This window comes from Monodelphis domestica, chromosome 5 (assembly GCF_027887165.1).
Source record: "Monodelphis domestica isolate mMonDom1 chromosome 5, mMonDom1.pri, whole genome shotgun sequence".
Taxonomy (NCBI): Eukaryota; Metazoa; Chordata; class Mammalia; order Didelphimorphia; family Didelphidae; genus Monodelphis; species Monodelphis domestica.
In genome coordinates, this window is record NC_077231.1 from 289,830,487 (window position 1) to 289,856,560 (window position 26,074).

Consider the following 26,074-nt stretch of genomic DNA (forward strand, 5'->3'; position numbering starts at 1 on the left):
AGACAAAAACTCACCCGGGCTGGCTTCTCACTCGCTTTGCCACTCGGCCTTATAACGTCCAACACTAGATGGACAGCGAGGAAGAGCTACGAATGGGGAGCAAGAAGGGTGATGGCGGATGGACTTCCCCTGTGCGGAGGAGGGATCTTCCAGGCTGGTCATCTGGTTTATAGGTCCTACAGATAAGCACGGTTTCCTTGTGTTCCTTCATGCGCAAGTCTTGCTTAAGCCAACCTGCAAAGCTCCTCCAGAGCCGCGTGGGCCATTTTAATGAAAGGAGGGATAGTTGGGGAGAGCTTCCAAAGTGCTCAGGGCTGCTGCCATGTCTGATCTGCACTGGGAACATGAAGAGGCAGCAGAGGGGAAGAGCCAGTGCCAGACGGTCTTGAGGTCTTTCTCCCCAAACAGAAAGTGCTCAAGAGCTGAGCCCTTCAAGGGAAGTGGAGAACTACTGACTGTTATTGCTGGGTGTGACAAAGTCCTACCTGGAGGCCAGGAGATGCTGTCCTGAGGGGTCAAGTTCTTGAAAATGGTACTGAATTCAAGTGAGGCAGGGATGACTTCTCAGGAATAATTTCAGAGAGGTCACAGGCATTCAGGACTACCTAATGAATTTATCCAAAAGAGATGGCTTTTACCCAAAGTTCAGAGGAGATGGGGTGGGGTACATCCATGGAGGGTGTGCCCTGAACTGTAGGCATCTCACATGGGACACGGCCCAAACAAGCCATCGCTAACCGTGTTAGTGCCTCCTATGGTCCAGGGCCTGGGTCAAAAAGAGGTGGAAGAAAGTCCCCGCCTTTGAGGAGTTCACGTTCTAATGGGGAAGACAAGAAACTAGAAGCTATATACAGGGCAAACAGGAAATAATTCAGCAAGGGAAGGGATTGGAATTACAAGGGTGAGGAGAGGTTTCTTGTAAAAGGCGGGATCTTAGCTGGGGCTCAGAGGAGGCGAAGGAAGTCGGGAGGCAGAGTTGAGGATGGAGATCACTCCTGGCATGGGGGGCAGGCAGAGAAAATGCCCAGAGCCCGGAGCTGGAGGGTCTTGCTTGCAGAACAGCTAGCAGACCCGTCACTCCATGGAAGAGTGTGGGGGAGCCAAATGGAAGAAGGCTGGAAAGGCAGGAGGGGCCAGGCAATGACGCAGTGGATCCTGGAGGGGATGGGGAGCCACCAGAGTGTATAGAGGAGGAGGGCCAACTGCCAGATCTATAATTTGATGGCTGACGAGAGGATGGATTGGGCTAGCGAGAGGCTTTGCAGAACCACCAACAGCGGTTGCAATAGTCCCATTTTGAGGTGATGAGGGCAGTGTCAGAGGGGATAAGGGGCCAGAGGGGAGAGAAGGAGGAGGAGGGGGAAATGCAGAGTTCCGTTTTGGGCAGAAGTCCATTGGACAGCCAGTTTGAAATGTTCAAGACAGCTGGAGAGGGGAGCCTGGAGGTCAGCGGAGGCTGGGGAGGAGGAGTCGATCTGCTCCTCACAGGCCTGGGTACAAACAGGCGGCCAAGGCCTGCCGTCTAACGGACTTCAAAATTCATGTTCCCAGAGAAATGCCACTAAGCACGAGGAGCGCACTCTGCGATGGGTCCGTCAGGGTAATCCACGCTGCAGGCTCCCACTGCTCTGTCATGACGTGCAGGCTGCCTGGTAGCACGCTGAGCCGGAGTGCCAGGGAAGGTGTGCTCATCTGCACGCACATCTCTTCCCCTCTTCCCCTGGCAGGCAGGTAAAGCACACGGATGTTGAGTTGGGTCCGGAAGAAGCAAGAAGGAAGGACAGAGCGGGCAGCAGTGTCGGCCTCTCATACAAAAAGCGTCTTTGGAGCATTCGTGCTTTTCTAGATAGTTGAAAAAGCGTCAACATTTCAGGAAATCTAAGCGGCATCGCAGCCCCGGGGCGGGGGTGGCAGCAGACGGGAGCTTCGGGCGCCTTTTGCCAAGGATGAGGCGGAGCAGAGGGGCAGAGAAGGAATGGCTAGAAAACGAGGCGGGTTTGGTGTATGGCAGCAATGAAGCTGAAGATGACCCCCCTGAATGCGGCACAATCGTCACAGAAGGCTGAAAGGCCAGAGGAAGCCCCCAGGAGGCTGCAGAGGCTCTCTTCAGGCCAAGACTGTGTCTGCAGGGGGCCAGGGAGGGCGCCCTGACGGACCCATCGCCGGATCAGGGCACGCCTGCGGAGCACAGCACTTCTCTCATGAACCAGCCATCGCTGAGCAGCGGGACCAGCTGGACAGGAACACCTCACCTGCCCCGTGGCATGTGGGCTGCCCTCCCCAGAGCTGCCATTCGGTGGAGCCCGTTTCTCCATTAGGAAGGTTCAAGTGCAATCTCATGTAGCCCAAGCCTGAAGACTCAGGGGTGAGGCCCAAGGATGGAGTCTGGTGGGAGCCTCGAGAGGCGGACGGGGCTGCTCTCCCAGCCCTGGGGAAGCCTCTTCTCTTTCCCACACGCCCTCTCCTGGCCTTCCCTTCTGCGGGGTCGAAGGACTTCCTGGGGTGGATTTCCCTCCACTCCACTCTCTTCCCTCTATTATCAACGTGCACCAAGAAAAGGAGAGCGTTTTCCCTCTGCCCAGAAGGATGTGCAGTGGGGAGGGAGATGTCCCAAGCAGGGTAGAGTCCGAGGCACAGTGATAGGGCTAGACTTGATTTCAGGACTTTTGTCATTCAGTCCTTTCAGTTGTGCCTGACTCTTCTGGATCCCATTTGGGGTTTTCATGGCAGATAACAGCATGGTTTGCCATTTCCTTCTGCAGCTCATGTTACAGATGAGGAAACTGAGGCAAACAGTGGCGTGCCGTGCCCAGAGTCATTCAGCTAGTAAGTGTCTGAGTCTGGATTTGAACTCATGAAGATGTGTGTTCCTGCCTCCGGGCCTGGTGCTTTGTGCATCCTGACCATCCTCGTTATATTTAAATTCTGCCTCAGACATTTGATATTTTGTGCCCACAAGCAAGCCACTTACCTTCTCGAGGTTGGTTTTCTCATGTATAAAATGGGAATGAGATTCACACTACGCCCTTCACAGATTATAACGATCCCAATGAACCATCCAGGTATTACTCCTGGCGGCAGGAAATGGGGGAAGGGCGCTCTCTATGGGGTGAAGGTTCCTACGGAAAGCCGACCCAACTGAGGCAGCCACTGCGAAGGTGGGGGGCGCTATAATGACCACGAGGCTGAGCCTAATCCAGATGGGACTGCAGCCTCCCTTTCACTATAAGCCCACGAAGAACAGTGACTGTCCAGGAGTCACCTGCACGTAAGCATCTGAAGTTAATGAAGGAAATTTGTATTTCTACCTCTGAGATGCATTGTATCTCCCAAGACTCAGAGCAGCTTAGAATGAATTCAGAGTTCTATAATCCCCCCCCCCCCTGCCCCAGCTTCCTTCATTGCAAAGATACTATAATGAAATGGTGAATTGTCTGTTGAATAACTTCTTAACAAAACTCCTTTAAAGAATGGAAACGTCCTTCTTTCTCTTAGAAAGCACTGACAGGCTAGTAAAATGCTCTTTATTCTCCCTTAAATCGCCATTAGTCACTGTGCTGTGGTTGGTGTGACACAGAATGTTTTATTTTTACTATTTATTTCAGAATCAGGCAGGACAGTCTTTTGAAGTGGAAGTCCCTGCGGCTCATGGCGGCCCCCGGAGGCTTAAGCTTGGCACAGACTCATCTAAGGCCATCGTGGCACACGTGGGCAGACAGAGCTTCTCAATCTCTGCAGCCACCCAAAGGGGATTAGACCTGGGTGAGAGAGCCTGGCTGCCTGAGCATCTCTTGGGTGGGATGGAACGGAAAGGACCTTTTTGTTCGAAACAACAGTGCCGCTTAGTGGCTGGACAGCAGCAGTGACTTGGGAGGTGCAAACATGGAAACTAAAGGAAAGCAAAAGTGGCCTTAGGGAACCTGGGAGAACACAATGAGAATGCTGCAGGCAAACATAGACTGTGTCACAAGAGTGACTGTACCTTGGAGGCCAGTTAGAGGCTGGACAGGAACAGAAACCTGAGCATCGCTTCCTGTAACTACATCTCCTAGATTTCATAAGAAAAAATAATTAGATTTCATCAAGAGAAGTAATTGAATGAAATATTTTTTTCCCTTTTAAGAGCCGAAAGACTTTTTCATTTGATCCAACAACCCCTGAAAACACAGAACATAACCAGGAAAAATCAATTGAGCAATTATTCTTAAAAAGGAAATGAACTAAAAAATAAAAACATGTCTTTTAAGAAAGCTTTTTTTTTCTCCAAAGAAAAATCCGTTTGCATCAGAATAAGGGGAAATTATATCAAAGTATTTGGCAATGTGGATTTCATTATTTCTTTAGGTATTTCAAAGTGCTACCCCAGTTTTTAAAAAAATTAATTTCTTAAAAAATTTTATGTTTTTGAAAAAAATCCCCCCATGTCAGAAATTATTTATAGTACTAGATAAAAACTTTTAAAAATAGTATATATCAAGTGTACATTTTTAGTTGCAAATTAAGAAATCAAGAAATATGATGAGTTACCCATATTTAGAAACATCAGTGTGTAAAAATATACAACAGACAGCACCCTCTTGAGACACGGTCCTTGTTTTAGGTAGATCATGTGCCCTTCTAAGAAAGAAGCATTTAAGGCCAAGAAGGACAAGAGAACCCAGGAAAAGAGTGTGGGGATTCAAGAGCACTGAGGAGTAAAAAGGACCTTTTTTCTGCAAGTACTCACCTCACAAAACCCTGGGAGATATTTGAAAGCCAACAAGATTTAGAAAGGTCTCCTGAGCTTTTTGTTCCTGCTTGATTAGAGTTGTTTTCTTGATGGATAGCTCAACATTCAGCATTGTCAATTTAATATCAATAGGCTGCTTTCCCCTTTATTAAACCATACAAACTCCTATGTTGCTTTTTAACTGGTGCATAAAAAGGGAATGATGTCCAGTCTTTTAAACTGGTATCACAAAAAAGACTACATATGATTAATAGGTTCAGTGATTCCCCCTTTGGTATTTACAGAATAGTGAAAAATCCATTTCTGAATTAAATGCCATCCCCCTGATGCCCTGGGCACTTGCTTCAGCTATGATTTGCAACATGATCAACTCATTTAGAATTTGCTGGGTTGTAATTACATTCCCACAGATCAATTAATAGCATCCCCTTTTATATTCCTCCCGTAACTGAAATAAAGTAAAACATCTGCCTGACAGGAGTTTAGAAAATAACCAAGCAAGGAGGAGTTTGTAGACTATAAAATAGTCATTAATTAGCACATTAAAATCCCTCCTTTCTCTTCTACAGTTGACTGTCAATGATCTGCTCTCATCTGTTTCATCAGCTTTATAAATACCTGTGGAGGCTTTTAAATTCCAATTTTTCCATCTATAGCCACCCTACTACCCTCGGGTCATCTCTCTTGCTGTCTTAGTGTGTGGTCAGGGAATGCACACTAATTTTAATCCCATCCAGAGCCATCCAGAATCAGGGAGGCAAATCTGTTGTCCCCTGAACCATAGTCGATCATAAATTAGTTTTGGATTATATATAATGCTGTTCTTCTATATCAGCGTGAATAATCAAGAAGTGGAAAATGTTATGAAAACCATAGAAGCATTTTTATCTTTGTAAACAACAATTTTTCAAAACTTGTGAATTTTCCAGCAGAGTACGCTAAAAAAGATATTACATTTTTTCCCCCTCAAAGGCACTGTGCATATGACTGATTACTGCTTCTACAGATAGCTCTGAGATAATTTAAAATCATGTCCCTAATACGAGGTCTCCTAACAGGCTGATGACTGCGCTGTTTATCGGGGTAAATGATATTGTTTCAAATTTATCAATGAGGTAATATAGTTGGGCATACTTAGGAGAGGGAAACACAAGCACCCAGAAATTCCAATCAAGAATTAGGTTCTACTCTGGGGGTTAAAGGGTCTCATTTTAAAATATCATCGTACTCTATAGTTGTTTGTTACAATTCAGGCCCCTCATTTTACTGATGAGGAAATTGAGGCCCGCATGGGTTAGATGACTTATCTGAGGTTATATAAAGAGGCAGTGACAAAGCTGAGACCAGAAACCATGCTTCTGGGTTCCCAGGCTCAGACTCTTCCCTTCCCCTTTAATTTCTGAAATATTTTCTCTCAAGGCAACTCACCAAAGAAAGTGAAACCTACTTTCATATTTTAAAAATACGCGTCTCCAGAGACGAATAGTGTGTAAAAACAGTGGGTGCTGTATAAAGTGAGGCCATCACTATGCAGTCAGAGAGATTTAGAGTAGTTGGCGGTTTCCTCAAAGGGCCTCAGTTTCCCTCTCTGTAAAGTCAGGGGCTGGACTAGATCATCTCTAAGGTTCCTGACAGCTCTCGCTAGGATTCCGTGAAAACCCAAAGAGTTCCCAAAGACGACCACTTTCTCGGAGTACAGGGATCGCTTACAAAATACCCCAGTGATCCTCGTGTTCCAAATCCTTTCTTAAGTGTTCTGTTGTCTCCTTCTGATTGGGGACTGGGTTTTCATCGATTGTTCCATCTCCTCGCACTTCCTCTCTCCCTCACAGTGGTATTAATACTTGACATTTCCTCAGAGAGACAACTTTATTCTGCTGGAGTCATTTGGCTTGGTTCCTCAGAAAATTTAAAACACAGTACTTAGAGACTCTCTGACTCATTTGCCTGCCATCAGTTAGAATTACTACTGACTATAGCTTGTTATCAAAGCAATATTGAAATTATATTTGTTTGGAACAATAAAACAGTACAATTAAGAAATATATAAAATAACTTTCATTTCCATTCTGGAAGTGGGCATGTCTCCTGGCATTAAAATACATTTACAATATGTTAATGATTTTAAGTCTCCCTTTCTTTAAATCATGCGTGACAGCTCTGCATTAACAAGTAAGGACGAGAATTGAAAGCCGTTATTCTCGTGCGAGGTAAACGGAATATTTTAATAAAAATTAAGATACTAATTATATAATGACTAGTATTTAATAAAAGCAGGACATGAACAGAGCAAAGGCAGAGGGAAACTGGTCTTGGGAAGGAGAGTGTGCGTGTGTGTGTGCGTGTGTGCATGAGTGTGTGTGTGCGTGTGTGCACAGACACACAGTAATACTTCCTTTGGACAGCACTCTTAGTATGGACACAGAGGGTTCTCTGCAGACCCGGCGCTTGTCTCTCAGCACGGGAGCTCATGAAGGTGCTTTTTGCATGAAGCCCCCCAATGACGGAGCTCCGACACCTCTGGGCTCTCGCAGCCTCCCTGCCTCCCTAACCTTTCTTCTTCCTTTCAACCACCCTGTAAGGGAAGGAGGAGATAAGCACCCATCCTATGTCCAGTTTACGGAGGAGGTGTTGAGACGGACCTTCCCTGTCTGAGAAACCATCTAATGAAGCCTCCTCTGAGTGGGTCGAACTGGAAAGACCCCAGGCTGCCTAGGAGAGACTCCTCAGGGCCCCCAGAGAGGCCTTCCTCCTCCTCCTCCTCCTCCTTCTCCTCCTCCTCCTCCTCCTCCTCCTCTTCGGGTCTTGGTGGGGCTCCCCGTTAGCGGGTCACTGCGGCAGCCGCCTCTGGTTGGCTGCAATATTACTGCATTGGGTCTGGCTGGTTTTTAACCCAGCACACTTTGACGCAGGCTAGAACGACGTACCCAGGTGGGCTCGGTGACTTCCGAAGGCCTCTCTTGCATGGCGGAGCCATTAAGAACGGGCTTACTGCGGATCTCCGTCAAACAACCTCAGCGTGTGTTGCAGAGAGCCTATTGGCTCCTGCACCCAAAGGGCCTATGGGTGAATTTAAAATGAAATCGCGGAAAGCCCACTAATGACTCTGTAATTGTGCTCTTGATTTTGAAAACAAAACAAACCGATGCTAGCTTCAAATTGGATCCAAATGACTTTAAAATCTTTACCACCCGAATGAGGTATTTTGAAACCACTTTTTTTTTTGGTTTTGTTTTGTTTTGTTTAAAGAAACTTAAGACATTCCATGCTATGGGGAGGGAGTTTTTGTCAGGTTCATGCGCATTCTTTTCTTTACCTTTGCTGAGCTGGACTGGCATGCTCTCTGATTTCATCATTCTCTGCTGCTGTATCTGCTGCGGTGGGTGATGCTGCCGGGGGGCTTCTGCCGGGGTCCTGACCGTCATGGCAGCAGGAGAGGTGCCACTATTGCCGCTGGGGATGGGGCCAACCATATTGCCTGTGGTCATGGCTGGGCCAATTAATTTTCTACCAAAATTAAGTAGGCTGTTGGAGACCTTGTTTATGTTCAGTGGGGCAGCTTTGGCATTAGCCCTGAAAAAGAAGATACAAAGGAGGGGGTCAGATGCTACCAAAATAAAGAGAAAATGACCAGCTATACTGTGCACAGCTCCCCCCCATACATCTACAAAGTACAGCGATACCTTGGTTTTTGTTGATAATCTGTCTGTAAACCACTGATGAAAACCAAAACCAACAAAAATCCAGGCAATTATTTCCATATGAATCAACGTAAATCCAATTAATTCATTCTAGACACTCCAAAATACATATCAAAACCATGTTTTATAGAGAATATAGTGTTTAATGCTAAAACAATAATTAATATAAAATGAATATAAAAGACTGATGTAAAGAATAAATGAACATTTAACATGGCATTTACCTTTCTGGAGACTCTTCTTGGCCTAGGGAAGCCAGCGAGGAGGGGAGAGAGAGGTTATTGTTTGGAAGGGGAATCCCCCACCATAGGGACTGTCTCAAAAGAAGCTGACATATAGAGGAGTTGGTCCCTTGATTGTGCCTCTTTTCAGCTGAGATACTATGAGAGAATTTCTACTTGACTGAAAGGAGATATCTCACTCCCAATGAGAGAGCTCATTCATTTTGTATATTGTGAGGCATATATTCTCCTCCATATGCCTTATCTGACTTTCATATACTATCTGTATGGATAAATGGATTTATTTGCTTTTCAATACATATATTGCTCACACTGAGCAGACCGTGTGGGTTGCCCTTTGTTTTCACAAATTAGCATCAAGGTTACGGGGGCACACCGACGAAATCCCAGGCAACCAATGAAATCCAAGACAAATTTTTCACGGAAAAAATCAATGAAAATGGAAACCAACGATAACTGATGTCAATGAAAACCGAGGCATTAGCATACTGAGATGCCGTGTGTGGCTTTGGAGAAGTGTGGACATTCTGTGGTTGAACTCTGCATAAAAGTGTGCATGTATGTATAAGAGATACAGACACATTTCTGTTCTGTCTTCATCATGAATGACCAAGTGGTCCACAGAAGCAGCATCAATTAGCTTGAAGTAAGAAACAGGCCTTTCCCCATCTTGAGGTGTCCATCAGGGGCTAGCAAAGTATTTTTCACATCATAGGTAGGTGATCAATAAGTATCCGCATCTGAACTGAGAGTGAAGAAGGACATCTTCTCATTGGTAACTGAATTTTTTTCCCTTTTCCCGAGACCCAAATCCGTGGCAGTGATTTCTGGCAGCCCCTAGCCTCTCCATCATTTGGGAAGACCCGCTGGGGCCTTGAAGCCACGAGCTGCAAACAGAATCTAGAGCGCCTCTCGGAAGCCAGTCATTTTCTGGCTAAATGCCCAACAGGAGCTTGTCTCCCACCACTTCCATTTCTCTCTGAGAAGCGCAGCACCGGGAGCAACAGGCTGTTTAGGGGATTCAATAGGTGGAGTTCTGGTTAACTGGAGTCTCCATATTATTTTAATTAGAATACACTGCGATTTCATTGGTGTGGGCCCTTCTCTCTTTGTGGAAATGGCGAGTCACTCCTTTTCCAAGGAGACCATCTTGTAACGTTGTTATGGCTGAGGAAAACCAGCAGCCGGTGGCCCCGCTAGTGACGCGCTTCTCTAAACGAGGCTCTGCTGGTCCTTGGATGACAGTCCTATCACCTGTCACCAGGCTCACACTGGGTAACCGGCCAGAAAGTACAATTTGAAGGCAGGATTCTGGATTTGGAGTTGGAAGACCCAAGGCCTCTGCTATTTACTGTCCATATGGCCTTGCCCACTTGACCTCTCAGGACCTCAGTTTCCCCATCTGTAAAATAAGGAATTCAATCAGATGGTCCCCGAGGTCCCTTCCAGCTGCAAATCAATGATCCTTTGATTCTAAATGCAATTCAGATTAGTTAGGGCAAAGAAACAAGTTACTTTGTGCATTTTAAAGATATCCCCAAAATTGGGTTTCCTAAAAGAAACATGGGTCGCCTCGTTTGTGACCGAGCTGTATATGTGCCATTAAAGTCCTGATGCCTTGTCATAATGGGCCGCTCTCCCAGAGCTCTGCGCTGACCTCCTCTGAGGACCCCACAGGACACGCCTAGTCTCGGGAGCTGGCCGTCAGGGGATGAGTGGCTTCCTTCGCTACAGCCCAAGAAATAGTCTCCTACAACGGGGTAGGTCGCAGCCTTTTAGGGGACAGGCATAGCCAGCAGGATGAGACTCTTTGGACTCCAAGGCTTCAAGGTTCTTCTCCAATAGGGCGTTTCTCACGGAGGCAGCAAAATCGCAGGGCGATGCTCTTGGAAGGTGCAGCCGCAGAGGAGGCGGCAAGCAAGAAGATGCACGTCTGGTAAAGGCTATTTGCTGCCACGATGGAGACTCTTCAATGCAGAGTCCAAATGGAATAAAGGTTCTGCCCCGCCGGGGATGGTGAGGCCTCACAGAGGCTTCTGTTCACAGATGACCTAGAACACGGTGGAGCCTCCAGAGGAGAACCACAATTACTCAGAGGAGTCCAACTTGCAACTGTCCAGAGGAAATACAAATGGAAGTAGACTCTGACATGCAATGCAGTTGGATGGGCGAGCCACAGACCTCGCCCGCCAGTTCCAACATGTTGGACAGAGGAAGCTATGAACCCTACAGATCCCTCACTGCTCAGGGGAAAGTTCATGCTTTCTACTGATCCCAAACCGCCATCTAAAACCAAGGCACATCGTTTTAATAATAAGCTCATCATTTAAAGAACCGATTAGCTTTAGCTCTCCAGCGCCAGGCTAGCATAACACCACCACATGCACACAGAAATGACGACTCCCCAGAAGATCCTAGAAGCGCCTGCTCCCACTCCCACGTTCCATTTGTCAGGCGCCATTTTCATTTCTTCCAGTGAGTCATAAAGAGAGGTTCTGCCATAACATGAAAGCACTTCCGGCTTATTTTACTTCTCAGCTTTCAAAGTCAAGATTCATAATTCACCAATATGAAGAAGTTATAATGTTGTTACCCTTTTTTATAAACAAAAATGTACTAGTCAAATTCCCATATTGCCAGCTGTAAAATTTATATGTTGATAAAAGTACTAAGAAACTGCTACAAGCGTTGTCAAGAGACTAGAGTTAATGTATCTTCATTACTACTAATAACACTGACTACAATTCACTAAAAACATATAGATCAAGCTCACTCCTGTAGGCAGTTTTTCATTTGGACAGCAGCACTTATGGAGGGAGGAACAGGATTTTTTGATTTCAAATATTTGCTGTCATTTGTAACCACCTCCCCCTTCTTTAACTATTCAATGTTTTAGCTGCTTCAGATTGTGAAGAACTTCGTGGGATTTCAAAGCAACTTGATTTCATGAATTTTCAGGATGTAAGTAAAAGCAATATGCTAATGTGGTCAGCACGCTGCCCATGGTTTTTACGGAAGAACTTTTATTATTAAACAAAGCTGTTGAACTTAAGTTTGAAATATTAGCAGCATGTCAGGATTTCTTCCCATTAAATGCATTAACTCAGGTTTTCTAATTTAACTTGAGGTAAATTGATGTTTATTACTGACAATGATAAGAAATAATATTCTGTCAAGCCAGATCTGTTAAATGAATGGAAATAAAGAGTAATCAGAGATGCTGATGGACAGGAAAACTGGACTGGATTATGATTGGATACAACATGGAAATCAATAAAAGAAGAAATAAGACTGTTTAAGCAGGAGACAGGGAGGGAACCTCAGTCTATACTTGTGTACTCTGTGGCTGTGCTGGAAGCTACAGAGATTAAGACAGAGAAGGGTTTCATTGCTAGGAATGAAAAGGATGGCTCTGGAGAGGAATTTGATAAGCTAGTCAATGCTGAAAACAATAGGCCTATTTATCTGGTGTGTTGAAGGAAGGTCCCCAAAGCCATGAGGCTTAAATGGAGATATCCAAGGGCAATGGGAAGGAATGGGAAGGGATACAATCAGAAAACCTAAATGGGACAGGATACGTGGAATGTGGTCATAGTCAACAGCAGGACAAGCTACAACTCAACTTCAGAAGATATAGGTCGGGGTAAGAAGTCTTGTAAGGGTGATGTGAGCACATGATGCATCTTTAGATTAAGCTCTCACTATCTGCATCTTTACTTCACGCACGATGACCATCTAGACATCAAGAAGGGGACTAGGTACGTATGAGAGGGCAGTACGATGTACTTCCAAGACTGATCAGCTTCCCAATCCTAAGCAAGAAGGTGCCCATCAGCAAGCATGGAAAATAGACATTTCTATCATGGAACTTTTCTGACACATTTCAGGAAAGGGAAGGAATTCCAGGTAAGAAAAGAATGTGGCTAGGACAGAAACTCTCTTTCTCAAGAAAGACAACCTGAAAAACAAACAACAGTTTCTATGTGCCAAGATTTCTCTAACTCCACAAAAAGGTGCTTCTTATAATATTTGTTCTGAACCAAAGGTATATACAAGCCTTCAAAAGTTGATCCCCAAATGATTTTCTCCTGAAAGACAAGGAAGACAAGTCCAATGTAAGCTCAGTTTGGAAACACAGAGGCTTGATGGCCAAGAACTGGAGTATCCACCTACCTCCTCAAAGGGCCAGAAAACCTCCAGTGAACTAAACACTTTTTGAGATGCTTTTTGCTCCTTCCCTTCCCAAGGATTAAAAAGCCATCATATGCAATTCAAGTTTTTATGATTTCTTAGAAAACAGATTAATTAACCTTCTATCCTGTTCATCTCTCAAAATAAACAACCAGTTCCTCTATAACTGATCTCCTTGGTATGGATATATTTCCAGCTTTCTTACCCTGTGTGATTCTTAGTCTTCATAAATCCTTCTGAGAGAACCTTTCCAATGTGTTAGAAGTTTTCCTTTCTTTGTCTTTGTGCTTTGTTTAAACAAATTACTTTGACAGTACAGCATTCTAACTATGTATCTATTGCCTTTCACTTCCGTCACTTGATTGATTTACCTCCTTCTCCTTTGATCATCTTTGATGATGCCTTTGGTACTTCTCGTGTGTACTAATTCCTAGTTATAACTATACTGAAGACTACTTACCCCACCATGCATTTTCCCATTGCCCTTTGGGTCATCTGCCATTCTCATTTTTCTGAGAACATGGTTTTCTACAGTTCGTATTTGCAGAATCCTTAGGAGAATGCTGATAGTAACAAGGTGGCCTTTTGCTGCGCTACACAACTAGGAATCATTGAAAACATCACACATTTTCTAAAACATGATCTAGTCCCCTCACTACCTATTCAATTCTAGGCTCAATTCATAGTAATATGTGATGACTATTCAAGATATATATGCTGACAGAAAAAAATGGATAGCCCACTGTTGGGTTTGTACCCCAAAGAGATAATAAGGAAAAAGATTTGCACAAAAATATTCATAGCTGTGCTCTTTGTGGTGGCCAAAAATTGGAAAATGAGGGGATACCCTTCAATTGGGGAATGGCTGAACAAATTATGGTATATGTTGGTGATGGAATATTATTGTGCTCAAAGGAATGATAAACTGGAGGATTTCTATGTGAACTGGAATGACCTCCAGGAAGTGATGCAGAGTGAGAGGAGCAGAACCAGGAGAACATTGTACACAGAGACAGATACATTGTAGCGTGCTCAAATGTAACTGACTTTGCTATTAGTAGCAATGCAATGATCCAGGGCAATCCTGGACTGATGAGAAAGAATGTTTCCACCTCCAGAGAAAGAACTGTGGGAGCAGAAACACAGAAGAAAAACATAGCCTCGATCACATGGTTCAATGGGGTTAGGATTGGGGTTTTGATGTTAAAGGATCACTCTACTGCAAATATGAATAATGTGGAAATAGGTTTTGAACAATGATGCATGTATAATCTAATGGAACTGTCTTTTCACTTCAGGAGGGGGGCATCATGTAACCATGGAAAAATATTCTAAATAAAAATAATTTAAACCCCCCCAAACCAAAAAAATGAATGGCCTCCATCGAATGGTATGTCATAATTTGAGTAGTTTTTTTATCCACTTTGGTTTCCTAGTATGGATGGCCAGATCAATCATTTATAAATCTTGACAGATTTCCCTGATGCCCTAGAAGGCTAAGTTTTGATGTGATCATTACCAGGTGTGATGTGTGAGATCAAGGGCATTTGACATGGTGTAGTAAAAATGCCATTGGACTTGGTTTCTCAAAGTTCTCAACACTTAATTTCCAATCTTAGCTCTGCCATTTCATGTAACTTTGGGTGAGTCAATTCCCCTCTTCAGGCTTTAGTTTTTGTTGGGTTTGTTGGATTTAATGATGACTAAGATTTAAATGAGTTTTAATATCCTGTGATTCTGGGAAGAACTCTGCCATCTTTAGGAAGTCTTTCTCCAATTTGAACTTTGTATAGGACATCCTTTATGATACTGAGCAAAGTTAACTTGCACCTCCCTTGATTCATGGAAGTGAGACACACTTTGGTGGACATTTTGTTCTGCTGAGTCAGATGCTTTTGTAAAACCAACCAATAATGAATTCAGTGGGCTCCTCATTGTCTATACATCTCAATCAGTTGGGCAATTGTGAAGCTACTATCTGCTCTAGAAAACATTGTGAAAGCTTACCTCTTCCCTTCTGATATTTACACTAAGGAATCCCTCAGGTTTGTAAAGCCCATTCTTAGGAAGGTTTTAGAAATCATAAAACATAGCCCACTGGCAGTAATAACAGAGGTCTTTCTGAGCTGCTTCTCCTCCCTTCATAATAATATCATTTGTGAAGCTTTCAAAAATTTAGAGAATCTTTTAAGAAACACGGAAAAATGATTCTTGGATGGCTTTAAAATTGTAGAGTAGCAGCATGGATTTCTTTTTTTTTTTTAACCTATGTGTATTTGTTCAGGTTTAGCTATAGTGTCCTTATTTGACTAAGTGGGGTAGTAAGTTTTTCAGGTCCAAATGCTGTGCTAAAACAAATAACCAAAATTATTCAGTGTTGTGTTTAGGGTTCATATCAATTTGAAACATGTTTTATTAGCAGCCCCAAGTAGCTGCTCAGAGGATGGTTATCTAACTATGAGTCACTCCTCTCTTGCCTACCGATTCAGGTGAACAAAAGACTTTCCTAAATTTTAATTTACCTCTAAGTTTTGGGACCCTCATAGCATGTTTCTATAAGATGTTACACTATTATTACTGAAGAAAATATAAGAACAGAAATGTCTGCATATCTTTCATTTCACAACAGTTTGTTGTCCTAATGGGGCTCCCTTGGCTTAGCTGAGTCTCAAGCTAAAGCCTTTAAAGGTTTATTTGTGCCTCTACTACTCTGCTATTTGGGCGGGGTGTTAATACTTCGCCTTTGTTCTTCTATAAGGTTTTACAAATGAGCACTTATACTCTAAGCAAATATTGTTTTTGGTTACCATGTCTTGATGGCAAGAAAATCAATATTTATTGGCTTAGGAACTTCTGGCCTCTTCTGCTCTCCTCACTGTAGAAACTGGTTTTCACAGTCAAACAACTTTCTAAAATGGTGAGAGTTTAAAAAAAGATCAATGCTCTTTCTTTTGTACTCTTTCCCAGTTTTTGGAAGTGATAGCTTACTTAATAGATCATACTTGTATCATTTCATGTAGGGTCTTTTTATCTTTATCACCTAATTTGGAACTAATTTTCACCTTTGTTTGAAGGAAATGAAATATAATTCTAAGCATCATTTATGACAAATGATAGTTTTAAGATGAATTCTAAACAGATTAGTTCCTCCATGATTGTGACTTTTAACTTAACCAGCTGTGACTACACAGTTAGAATGATGATTCCAAGTGTGAGTCTGCCACTTTGCCATCATCATTGGGAAAGCAGATGGGGCCGCACATAAGACCAGCTTACATTTTTATCTGTTTCATATCTCACCATTCTTAAACCATTTGATACCTAAAACTAGTCTTCTGATAATGAATAACTCTTTACTTAGCTGCTATGCTGAAGGCAAGTGTGGTCTTTTGTCTAGAACCATACAGGTCTTTATTGTTTGGGCAGAATCTGCCAGAACTTGCATTCCACTGTCATCACCTCCAAGAACCCAAGACTGTATTCATGTCACAATGAGAGACTGGAAGCGGGCTTTTATGAGTCACTGGGCCTAGATCAACTACTAATTTATTTGACATAATCTTAGTTTTCTCTTTTATTTGCAAATGAACTTTTCATATTTCATTTATGTATAATATGTGCATACACATACATAAAACACTAAACCTCATGGTAGAGTGTATGAAAGTTTGTTGTTGCCATTTATTTCCAAATGATCTGGCTTTCCTGGGAGTTCGTTTCCAAGGGGAAAGGCCATAATTACTATTTACCTTGATAAAGAATTGGGAATTGTAAGAGTGAAGAAGGCGATAAGAGAAAAGAGGGTCACACTGATGTGTTGGTAGGGAGAAAAGAGGTTTGGGGAAGGATACCTAGTGAAGTCTAAAAATGTTTTACATTAATGTTTAACCTCACGGTTTTATTATAGCTTCCAGAGCTAGTTTTAAAGGGTCTGACCAGTGGCATATCAGATGGACTGCTAATGCTGGAAATTGGCTGAAATGGCATTTAGAATCTAGCTGTGGGACTCTGGCTGATGCCTCTCAGAGCCTAAATTTCCTTACTTTTAAATCGTGCCATGAGAGGCAGCACAGTCTAGTGGGAGTGAAGCTCTGGTGGTCTCTGATACCCTCTCAGGATGGACAAGAGATAGAGGCCATTTTCATAAGAATACCAACCATTATTTTCCTTTTAATATACACTTATCTGTGTGAGGAGACATTTTCTTCATATGCTTCAACCAAACTGTGCAACAGCGAGGATGCAGAAACAGATACAACCCCCCCAGCTTCTTCTATTAAGCCAGATAAGAGAATTTCAAAAATATGCAAAACAATGATACTACTCTTCTCAACAACGCCGCTCTTCTCACTAATGGTTTCTTTTGGGGGGCGGAGAGATATTTTTTATAAAAATGTTTTAACACGTAACAGCTTTATTTTTTGTTATTCTAAAATGATCTAATAAAGAAATACTTTACATGCTAAGTACTGATATAACCCAATAACCAAAGCTCTTTGGCATCCTCAGTGGATTTTGTAAGAGTATAAAGGAATCCTGGGATCAAAAACGTTTGAGACTCCCTGGTCCAGTGGATAGGGCTGGAAACGAAGTCAGGAAGTCCTCCTTAAGTCCAGCATTCTATACACTATGCTCCTTGGATGCCTAAGGACTTACTGTGAAGGTCAAATGAGAGTGTAATGGAGGGACTGTAATGGAGTCTCCCGCCACTAATTTCAAGACCAGAGTGTGGCAGAGATGAAGAGAGGGGATAGTGGTTTTCCTCTCTTCCCTGGTAAACCCCACTCTGGTTGCCTTCAGATTCCCTCATAGACTTGGTTGAAACAAATATGTAAGACAGACAGCTTCTCCCTCTCTGAGGAGAGAATGTAACTTTCCTACCCCCAAACTCCCAGTCTTCTTTCTTGAACACTATGAAGCAGGCACTGGATTTAGTAAATGGCTATTTATTTTAAAGGAATGTATGAAAGGTAGGGCAAATGAATTGTTGGGTAAGGTAATTGGGAAGGTGGAAACAGGAAGTCCCTAATAATATCAATTGAACCCCTTCTTCCCCCAAATCCTGCAGGGTCAGGCTTTGCCTGCCTGACCCCCTGGGGTCAATTATGAGAGTTGTCCTGACTCCGAGCTGTCTTAGCTATTATCAAGTTCAAGGACTATTTAGAGGGATTTAGAGGAATTCTTCTTGTGATGAATAACTTTCCAGCAAAGTCCTATTCACTCTGGTTTGTCTTCACTGGATACCGGGGTCTGGCTTCACAGGAGGATGCTCCAGGCTCAGAAGTTTACTCAGATTAGCCTCTCTGGTGGGATTCCCAAAGAGAAGTGAGTTCAACTGTTTAGATCTTCTCAGTTTCTCTGTTCCTTCTCCTGAATTCTCTCTCCTTCCTGCCTTTCCCCCACTCAAGATGGTCTTCCCACATGATGAATCTGCTGGTCTTGTTCCTCTGGCAGATTAAGTCCAAGTTTCCTCTCTTACAAGCAGATGTATGCAAAGTTTTCTGTCAACCTTATAGTACCATATTAGTCAGTTAATTAGCCTTTAGTAAGCACCTACTATGTGCCTGCCACTATGCCACATGCTGGGACACAAAGAAAACCAAAATGCTAATTACTTTTTATCATCATGATCATCCTCTGATTTTCATTATCAGGCTTTTATTCTTTTAACATCTAAAGTTCTAGACCAGGGGTCCCCAAACTATGGCTCGTGGGCCACATGCGGTCCCCTGAGGCCATGTATTCAGCCCCCACCCCACTTCCGGAAGGGGCACCTCTTTCTTTGGTGGTCAGTGAGAGGAGCACAGGATGTGGTGGTGCCGTGTCACTCACTAACAGTACTACTTCCGGTGACTTAATCCTTTGTGTGGCGCCTTGCTCTGAGAGTAACTGAATGAGAACGAGGCGCCGTGCAAAGCATTATGTGGCTGCCCAATGGAAGACGTCAGCATGGTGAGGGGTGATCTGGGGGAGGGGATTCTGTACTGTGTATACTGCTGCCCGGTATAGTGGTGGCAGTGATGGGCCTGTGCAAGGTGCAGCCAGTGCTGCAGCCTCCGCTATCCCAGACAGCGTATACAGATTGGTTCATAGTTTTTTTAAATAGTCCGGCCCTCCAACGGTCTGAGGGACAGTGAACCGGCCCCCTGTGTAAAAAGTTTGGGGACCCCTGCTGTAGGGTGATGGCCAGGTAGATTAAATGATTGCTTTTTGTAGGTCGATAAAAGCATGGAGAGGTACGTGTGTCCGCTCTAGGTTCTCTGAGAGCATATCCAGGGCAAGCCGAAGAGCAGAGAGGACCACAGGGATTATACACTCCTTGTTTATTTACGCATAATTTTCATCTCTGCTAGAGCTTGCCATTGTAAGTATCTTGAAGTGTTTGACGTGGCAAAATAAATTTAAAATGTTATTTCTGGATATAAGATATAAGAAGTTGCACAATATTGGTTCAGATTAGGGGTGAAATAAATTGTGTGGGCCTTTACAGACACTTTTCTGGGGTTTTAATCATTCTTGTATCAAGAAAATTCATTGTCTCTTGCCTCCCATTTGAGAGAAGGCCTCTGCAAAAGTCCCAGGGAGCAAGGTCCTTGGAGCACCTTTTCTAGCCGATTCCAGGAAGGACTTTCAGAGGGAGAGGGCATTAAGGAATCTGGCATAGGAGCTTTGGCAAAGGCAAAGCCAAGACCCTTCTAAGAGAGATCCCTGAAGTCCTTACATTAAAGAAGTTGCCATTTCAAATTCAGGGTGCTCCTCCTGGGACCAATGATCTGGAAGAGGATCAGATGCTGGGAAGGAAGAAGAACCCCACTGCTGTCCACAGGAATCCTCAATTCAGCACCTGAAGGACTGCCAGGATCTAAGTGATGCTGATGGGGCAGTGACAGAAGGAAGGCTGGGGAATGAAGACCTCAGGTTGGTATACCTTTTTCTACTAGAACAGCTGGGAGGGGTGCAGAAATGTCTTTCTGAAAAGAAGGGGATCAAACAGCTCCTGGATGAGCAAATACTCAATAAAATAAACCAGAGGGGGGAGAGCAGAGAGAGAGAGAGAGAGAGAGAAAGAGAGCCTGACTGGCAGGCAGGCAGACAGACAGACAGACAGGCAGACAGACAGACAGAGTGTGTGGAGTGGTGACTCCTAAAGACATTCCATGTGTTTCTTGAAAGATTTTAGTTGGGATGGGACTCTGAGTTCTCTCTTGACATGCCAGGCTGCTAAGCTGAAGCCTCAGGCTTCCTATTTTTTGGGGAAATTGTTGGATCTGGAGATGTGAGCAGCAAAAACATAAGAGACTATTAGGAAAACGTAGAGGTTAGCTCTTCTGACCTCCCCAAATACTTGAGTACAACCAGCAAAACACCCTTCTCCATTGGAAGGCAGGAAGGGTAAGGAAGGTTATCTCCCTAGCCCAAAGGAAATACTGGCCAGGACTGCATCACTGAGGCTGGAACAATTTCCTGGGAAAAGGGGACCAGAAGAAAGCTGGCAGCAGCACAGGCATCACAAAGAAATATTCCAGGGTTGTGGAACAGCAGGTGAAGGCTGAGGCCAATGAGTACCTTGATAGAGAATGGAGGCAGAATGTCAATCCAAAGTAACAGGGCTGACATCACAGATGGACTCTTTGGGTTAGGGGTGCAAGTGAGTGTTGGCTCTGGACCTACAAAGCGAGTTCCTCCTAATAACTTTACTTAGCAGACTTTCTAGGCCCTCCCCAAGAAGGGAGATAATGTACTCAACACGGGGGCAAAAAATGACATGGCGAAGACTAGGAAGGTCAAGTTTTGATGAACAGATGTTGTACCTGAGTGGTTTGTTCTGGAATAAAAGTCTGGTTCATTTTAGCTTATTGCTTGAGTATTGTGAGAACTTTTTAAAGTATGGGCATTCTCATTTTTTTAGTCCATGAAAGATAGCAAGCCTATGATACACAGAATTCTAGTCGTGCGGTTAGGGTATTCGCAGGTGCTTCATTTTTATAGCCTATGGTGAAGTGTTACATAGTCACTCTTAGTGGTTTCCTTCCATGATCTAGATGGATTGCTAAAAGGATAATTCTGGGGGATCCTTATCCTCGTTAAGGATTATCCTTTTGAGAATGTCTGGTGGCAATAAGGACCTGGTCTCACACTGCCATCGTATTCTACCATCTCCACGAACAGATCGGGGTGACTCAGCCACTTGTTAACATGGCTTGGTTGGCACATTGCTGGCTAAGTTTATGTGGATGTTACCTATCGAGCAGCTTTGTTTTCATTCTTAAATCTTAGCCATTTCATAGGTTCCACAGAGAGCTAAACCACATCTGTTTCCATTTGATGAATTCAGTGCCAGGTTCCTGTTATCAGATTTGACTGTGGCTTGGTACAGCCAGTTTACTGCAAGAGTATTTCTGCAGGATGACTTGTTTATTAGGCACTCTAAGAATGTCTATTATTAATCCTCTTCTTCCTCTTTGAAGGTTAATCAGCTGTTAAACTTGAGAAGAATTTCTTGTAAAGAATAGGACTTGAGATTTCTCTTGCATGAAAATATCTTACAACATTTTTTAAAGTAAATTCATAGTCTGTTACATCATGAAACATATTTTAGGGTTTTAAGGAAGAATTTTTATGGCGATATGTATCTAACATGAGAAAGAGATAGAAGTGAAAAAAAGGAAGAAGAAAACCCTAAAAAGTATCATTTTTCTGTTGACAGTAATCAGAAAAAATATCAGAATATTATTAGGAATAGTTTTTCCCTTAAGGAAAATAGAATTTACTTGAAATTTGGGCTTGGATAGAACATTTTCTACACTTACAGATTATTCCCTCCCTGGTTTGATTTCACATATTATTTATTGTTCACAAAAGTCAGAAGGTAAGCAATATGAGAGTGTGGCAAGCCACATACAGATGAAAAGATCAATTATTTCTTGGTTCCTCATTTCTCCCAAATTATTGTTTAAAAGGATAAAATAAAAGTTGGAAGATGCTAAGTCTAAAGGAACTAATTTTAACAAGCTTCATGAACTAATCCAAGTTACTAAAGATCCAAAAGGATTAAGTAAATATTTATATTTGCTATCTTCTAAACCAGCTTAGTTAAGGCTTTAGACATTAAATATAAATAAGCCTCTTTAAGACAATAACATATATCCATTTTTTGTTATTATAAAAATGAGTGATGCTTGCATTCCAGTGAAAAAAATTATCTATAGGAGTGTTTAAAATGACAAAAATTCAAGAGCATAAAGATATGGGAAACATCGCCTTAGACGGAATCTTTATTCAATTATAAGCATCATTGACCTAAAACTCACAATTTCAAAACAAGTTCTAAAGTGATGACTCAATTTCTCCAGACTCAGCCTAAAAAGAAAACATTTAAAAAGACTATATATGTAATTGTTAAAATAAATAAACACAAGATTTGTTCTTTAAAGAATCTGAATTCAAAAAAATACCTGTTATTTGTTCCAATAATTCTGACTGAATCTCTAGGTCTGTTTAGAATGATGCATGTATCCTTTGGGTGGCATTTCTTGGGGTGGGGTGGGGAAAGTATTTTATTGACACTTGGTCAATTTTCCAATTAGTAAAATTTACAGAATTTTGCATAATGCCTGCACTGTTGTTGTATATAGGCACACACACTTCTAATTCCAAGGTTTTGATTTCTGCCTCACAGGAATTTTAGGAATTGTGGTAGTATTTTAAGAGGCAGCATCGTGATCAGAAAGGGCATGGGATTTGGACTCTAGAGTCCTGTGTTCAAGCTAGTGACTGCGGAACTACTTGTCTTTATGAGGTTATTATTTACCTAAAGTGATTTCTGTGTTTCCCTGTGACTTTTGAGCCTACACTGAGGTAAGAAAAATGGACAGACTTTTTTGGTGTGAGTTTTTAGTATTAATTAGAAGGGGATTCTTTTTTCCCCCCCTTCGGTTGGAATGAAAAATACAACCTGTGACCTAAGAGCTAAAACAGCAAACTCCTAACTATTTCTGATGGAATACCGAAGTACCAAGTAGGGTCTGAACCTGACTGTCTCACCTAACGCAGTTTAATCTAGAATTCTATTGCATTTATTTTTATTTATTTATTTTTAACCCTTAACTTCTGTCTTATTATCAATACCATTTAAGAAGACAGAAGAGTGTAATGGGCTGGGCAATGGAGGTTAAATGACTTATCCAGGGTCATACAGGTAGAAAATAGTTGAGGCCAGATTTGAACCCAAGGACCTCCTATCTCTGGGTCTGGCTCTCCATCCACGGAGTCACCTGGCTGACCCTATTACTATTGGATTTAAATAGATCTTTGTGTTTTCTGGAATTCTGACTAGGCTTTGGTTATTAATGCTGGGAGTTATACAATCTGAGAGAGGATAAAAGGCAAGGCAAGCTTCTGGGGGGGGTAGATGCTCCCACTCCTGACATGATCACTATCTGATGCTCTAACTCCTCTCTATATGTTAAAATACCTGTGGGGGGCAAGTGTGAACGTGTGGGTCTAGATGCCACGAACACTAAAATATAAAGAAAACTAACCTTGGACAAAAGACAAGAGGAAAACGGGCAGCTGGAGGTCTCTGAACCCTGCTCTCCGGGCGCCCCGCTTCCTTTCCCTCCTGCCCCTCAGTGCTCAGCTTACAGAAGCGGATCCCCATCTGCTTTATACACAGGTGTGGCTGAGGCGGTCAGGCTTTGGGGGATCCCTGATGCAGCCTGGGCAGTTGCTGCATCACCTGTTTGCAGTGAATAAAGGAATCCGGCATTTGGACAAGTTGGGCTGTGCCGTCTCTCCCACGCCAGCCCCATCCAAGTTAAGTAAAGTATGGCTGCATTTGGGGACACAAGAATTCTCTTCCTCTTCATTTCAGCACATGTATGGGATTAATCAGAGGCTGCTCTCTGAACGTAGAGAAAGCTTACGCGTTGCATGCTCAGTACAGCTTTTTAAATAGCAATAGACTCTTAAATGAAAACCTTTAAAAATTAAACAGAGATTTCCTAAGACTAGTCACCATGTAGACATTTTTATAGCATCCACTTTTGCTTATTTGGGCAAAAACCTAACAAGACTTTAAATGTTGTTATCTTTTTATTTTGTACGTAACTGCGGATGCTAACGGAAGGCGGAGGCAAAGTCAGATCCCACTTGGTGCCTGCGTGTGTCTTTGAAAGAAATGGATCAGCAAGTAAAATCAGGGTGTGCGCTATAATATCCATGCATGTGATGGAGGATCTATCACTAAAATACCTAGGCACTTGCTTTAAAGACTTAATTACAGCAATCCATGGTGGAGCAGAGAAGAGAAATCAGGCTTCTTGATTTCGGGTGATATTCTTATCCGTGAGCTCACATGGCGTCCTTGCAGTCCTTTTCCCTTATATGGCGATGTCATGCTACTCGAAGGCCACGGCCACCCAAGGAGCCAGCAGCCGCTTTCCCCGGCTCCCTCTCCGCTCCCCGGCCCTGCGGGGGAACCTCGCCTTCCCTCCCGCTCACGTCCTGCCCGACTCGGGCTTCCTTTGGTCTGAGGCGGATCCCTGCGTCCTGGGTCTAAAAACAGCTCACTGAAAGTGGGAGGCGGCTAAGTCACAGGCAGCGGCAGATGAGATTTTGGCTGGGTTTCAGGGCTACAAGTACAGAAGGGCAGGAAAAGCTCTGGGGAAGCTCAGAGGCTCTGCAAGGGAAGGAAGGACGCGCTTTAACCTTGGATCGCGAGCGTCTCCTCCCTGCTTCCTGGAAAGGAAGCGCCGAGAGCGCGAGGAGACGCAGCCACGCCAACCCAAGAAACGGAAAGCAGGCCTAGGGATGGGTGTGCGTGACCGGAGAAAGAAAGCGGGTCCCAGGGGTCACGTTCCATTTCTGCCCCTTTCCTGGCTGATGAAGTTCAGCCGCCGTGAAATCGGGGCCCCTAGTTCATCGGACACAGGTGGGATAAGGGAAGAACAGGGGAGGAGCCGGGGATCTTTCTTTTTTCCGTACTTCCAAGCCGGCAGCGCGGCCCAGGTGACACAATCATTTTAGATGATGATTTAATGGACGGCGTCCAACAGAAAGAGCTGGGAGTCAAGGGCCTGGGCTCAAATGGAGCTCTGGCCTCGATGAGTGAGCTTGGAAGCCACTTCCTTCATCTACACAGACTTCAGGGCCATCGTCTGTCCCTGAATGTTCTAGGTCTGGGCTAGAAGCCATTGGTTTCCTTTCTAGTTCCGAGGATCCCAGGGAACACTACCCAGCCCGTGTCTTGACTCCAGTCCTCTTTTGGAAATAACTTTGAAAATAAGATGGGTGCCTCTTTGTCTCCATCAATCCAACCAGCAATGGGAAATCGATGTGAGAAGTCTGTGCGAGTCCAGGTTATTAGCTTTAGAAACATTACGTTGTCCTGAATACAGCGGTTGAGGGGACATGACAGAGGAGAGACTCTAAACGAACACTCTAATGCAAATATTATCAACATAGCAATGGGTTCAAATCAAGAAAACATGTAATGCCCAGTGGATTTACGCATCGGCTATGGGGGATTGGGGGGGAGGAAAAGAAAATGATCTATGTCTTTAACGAATAATGCTTGGAAATGATCAAATAAAATATATTTTAAAAAAAAGAAACATTAGGTTGTGTACTATAAAAAAAGGAATTTGATAAGCCTCTGAATTTAATTTCTCTTTTCAACAGCAATACTGATTTTTAATGGTTTGAAACAACCCTTTACCTGTGGTAAATTAAATTATCTTTTACTAAGCACATAACATTTAATAGTAAGTTTTAACAACAGCTTAATAAAATACAGCATTAAGTACAGAGGAAGTGCTTACCGGGTTTTATTCATAAGATCTGCTCCACATGCTTTGTAATAATCTAAATTTTGTTGGAACTGATGGGTCACAGGTCTTGGATTTCTCTAAAGCAAAAAAGAGTTCACAAAATAGGATTTAGAAAATGCTTAAAACAAATCGGACATAAACAGTTTAAAAATGTCACATTGGGGTCTTCTGTCAATTGTTAGCAATGCTAGCGACTGCCATATTGATGGAAAATGTGGAAAGTGCACTAGTTTATCCTTTTTGGTTATTTCATCAGGATTTTTTTCTCTTTGATAGAAAGATATTTTTGACACATTAAAATGCAACTGGGGAGAGAGAAATCTTTTCAAAAGCAACCAAACCACACGATCCATGGCAATTCTAATGTATTTGCCAAATGGC

At 43.2% G+C, this 26,074-nt stretch overlaps 1 protein-coding gene across 33 annotated transcripts in view; it reads right to left on the reverse strand.

The window, feature by feature from the left end:
* Positions 1–26,074, reverse strand: part of TBC1D5 (TBC1 domain family member 5) — a 682,585-nt gene that overhangs the window by 61,471 nt on the left and 595,040 nt on the right. For 29 of the 33 annotated variants that reach the window (XM_016426458.2, XM_007505143.3, XM_056800281.1 and 26 more), the window contains 3 exons: positions 25,685–25,770; positions 8,046–8,302; positions 3,983–4,048 (listed from right to left, as the gene is read on the reverse strand). In XM_016426458.2, the coding sequence (XP_016281944.2) occupies positions 3,983–4,048; positions 8,046–8,302; positions 25,685–25,770 (409 nt within the window). The remainder of the gene's footprint in view (positions 1–3,982; positions 4,049–8,045; positions 8,303–25,684; positions 25,771–26,074) is intronic. The other 4 variants (XM_056800296.1, XM_056800298.1, XM_056800294.1 and 1 more) reach the window with 1 other exon arrangement.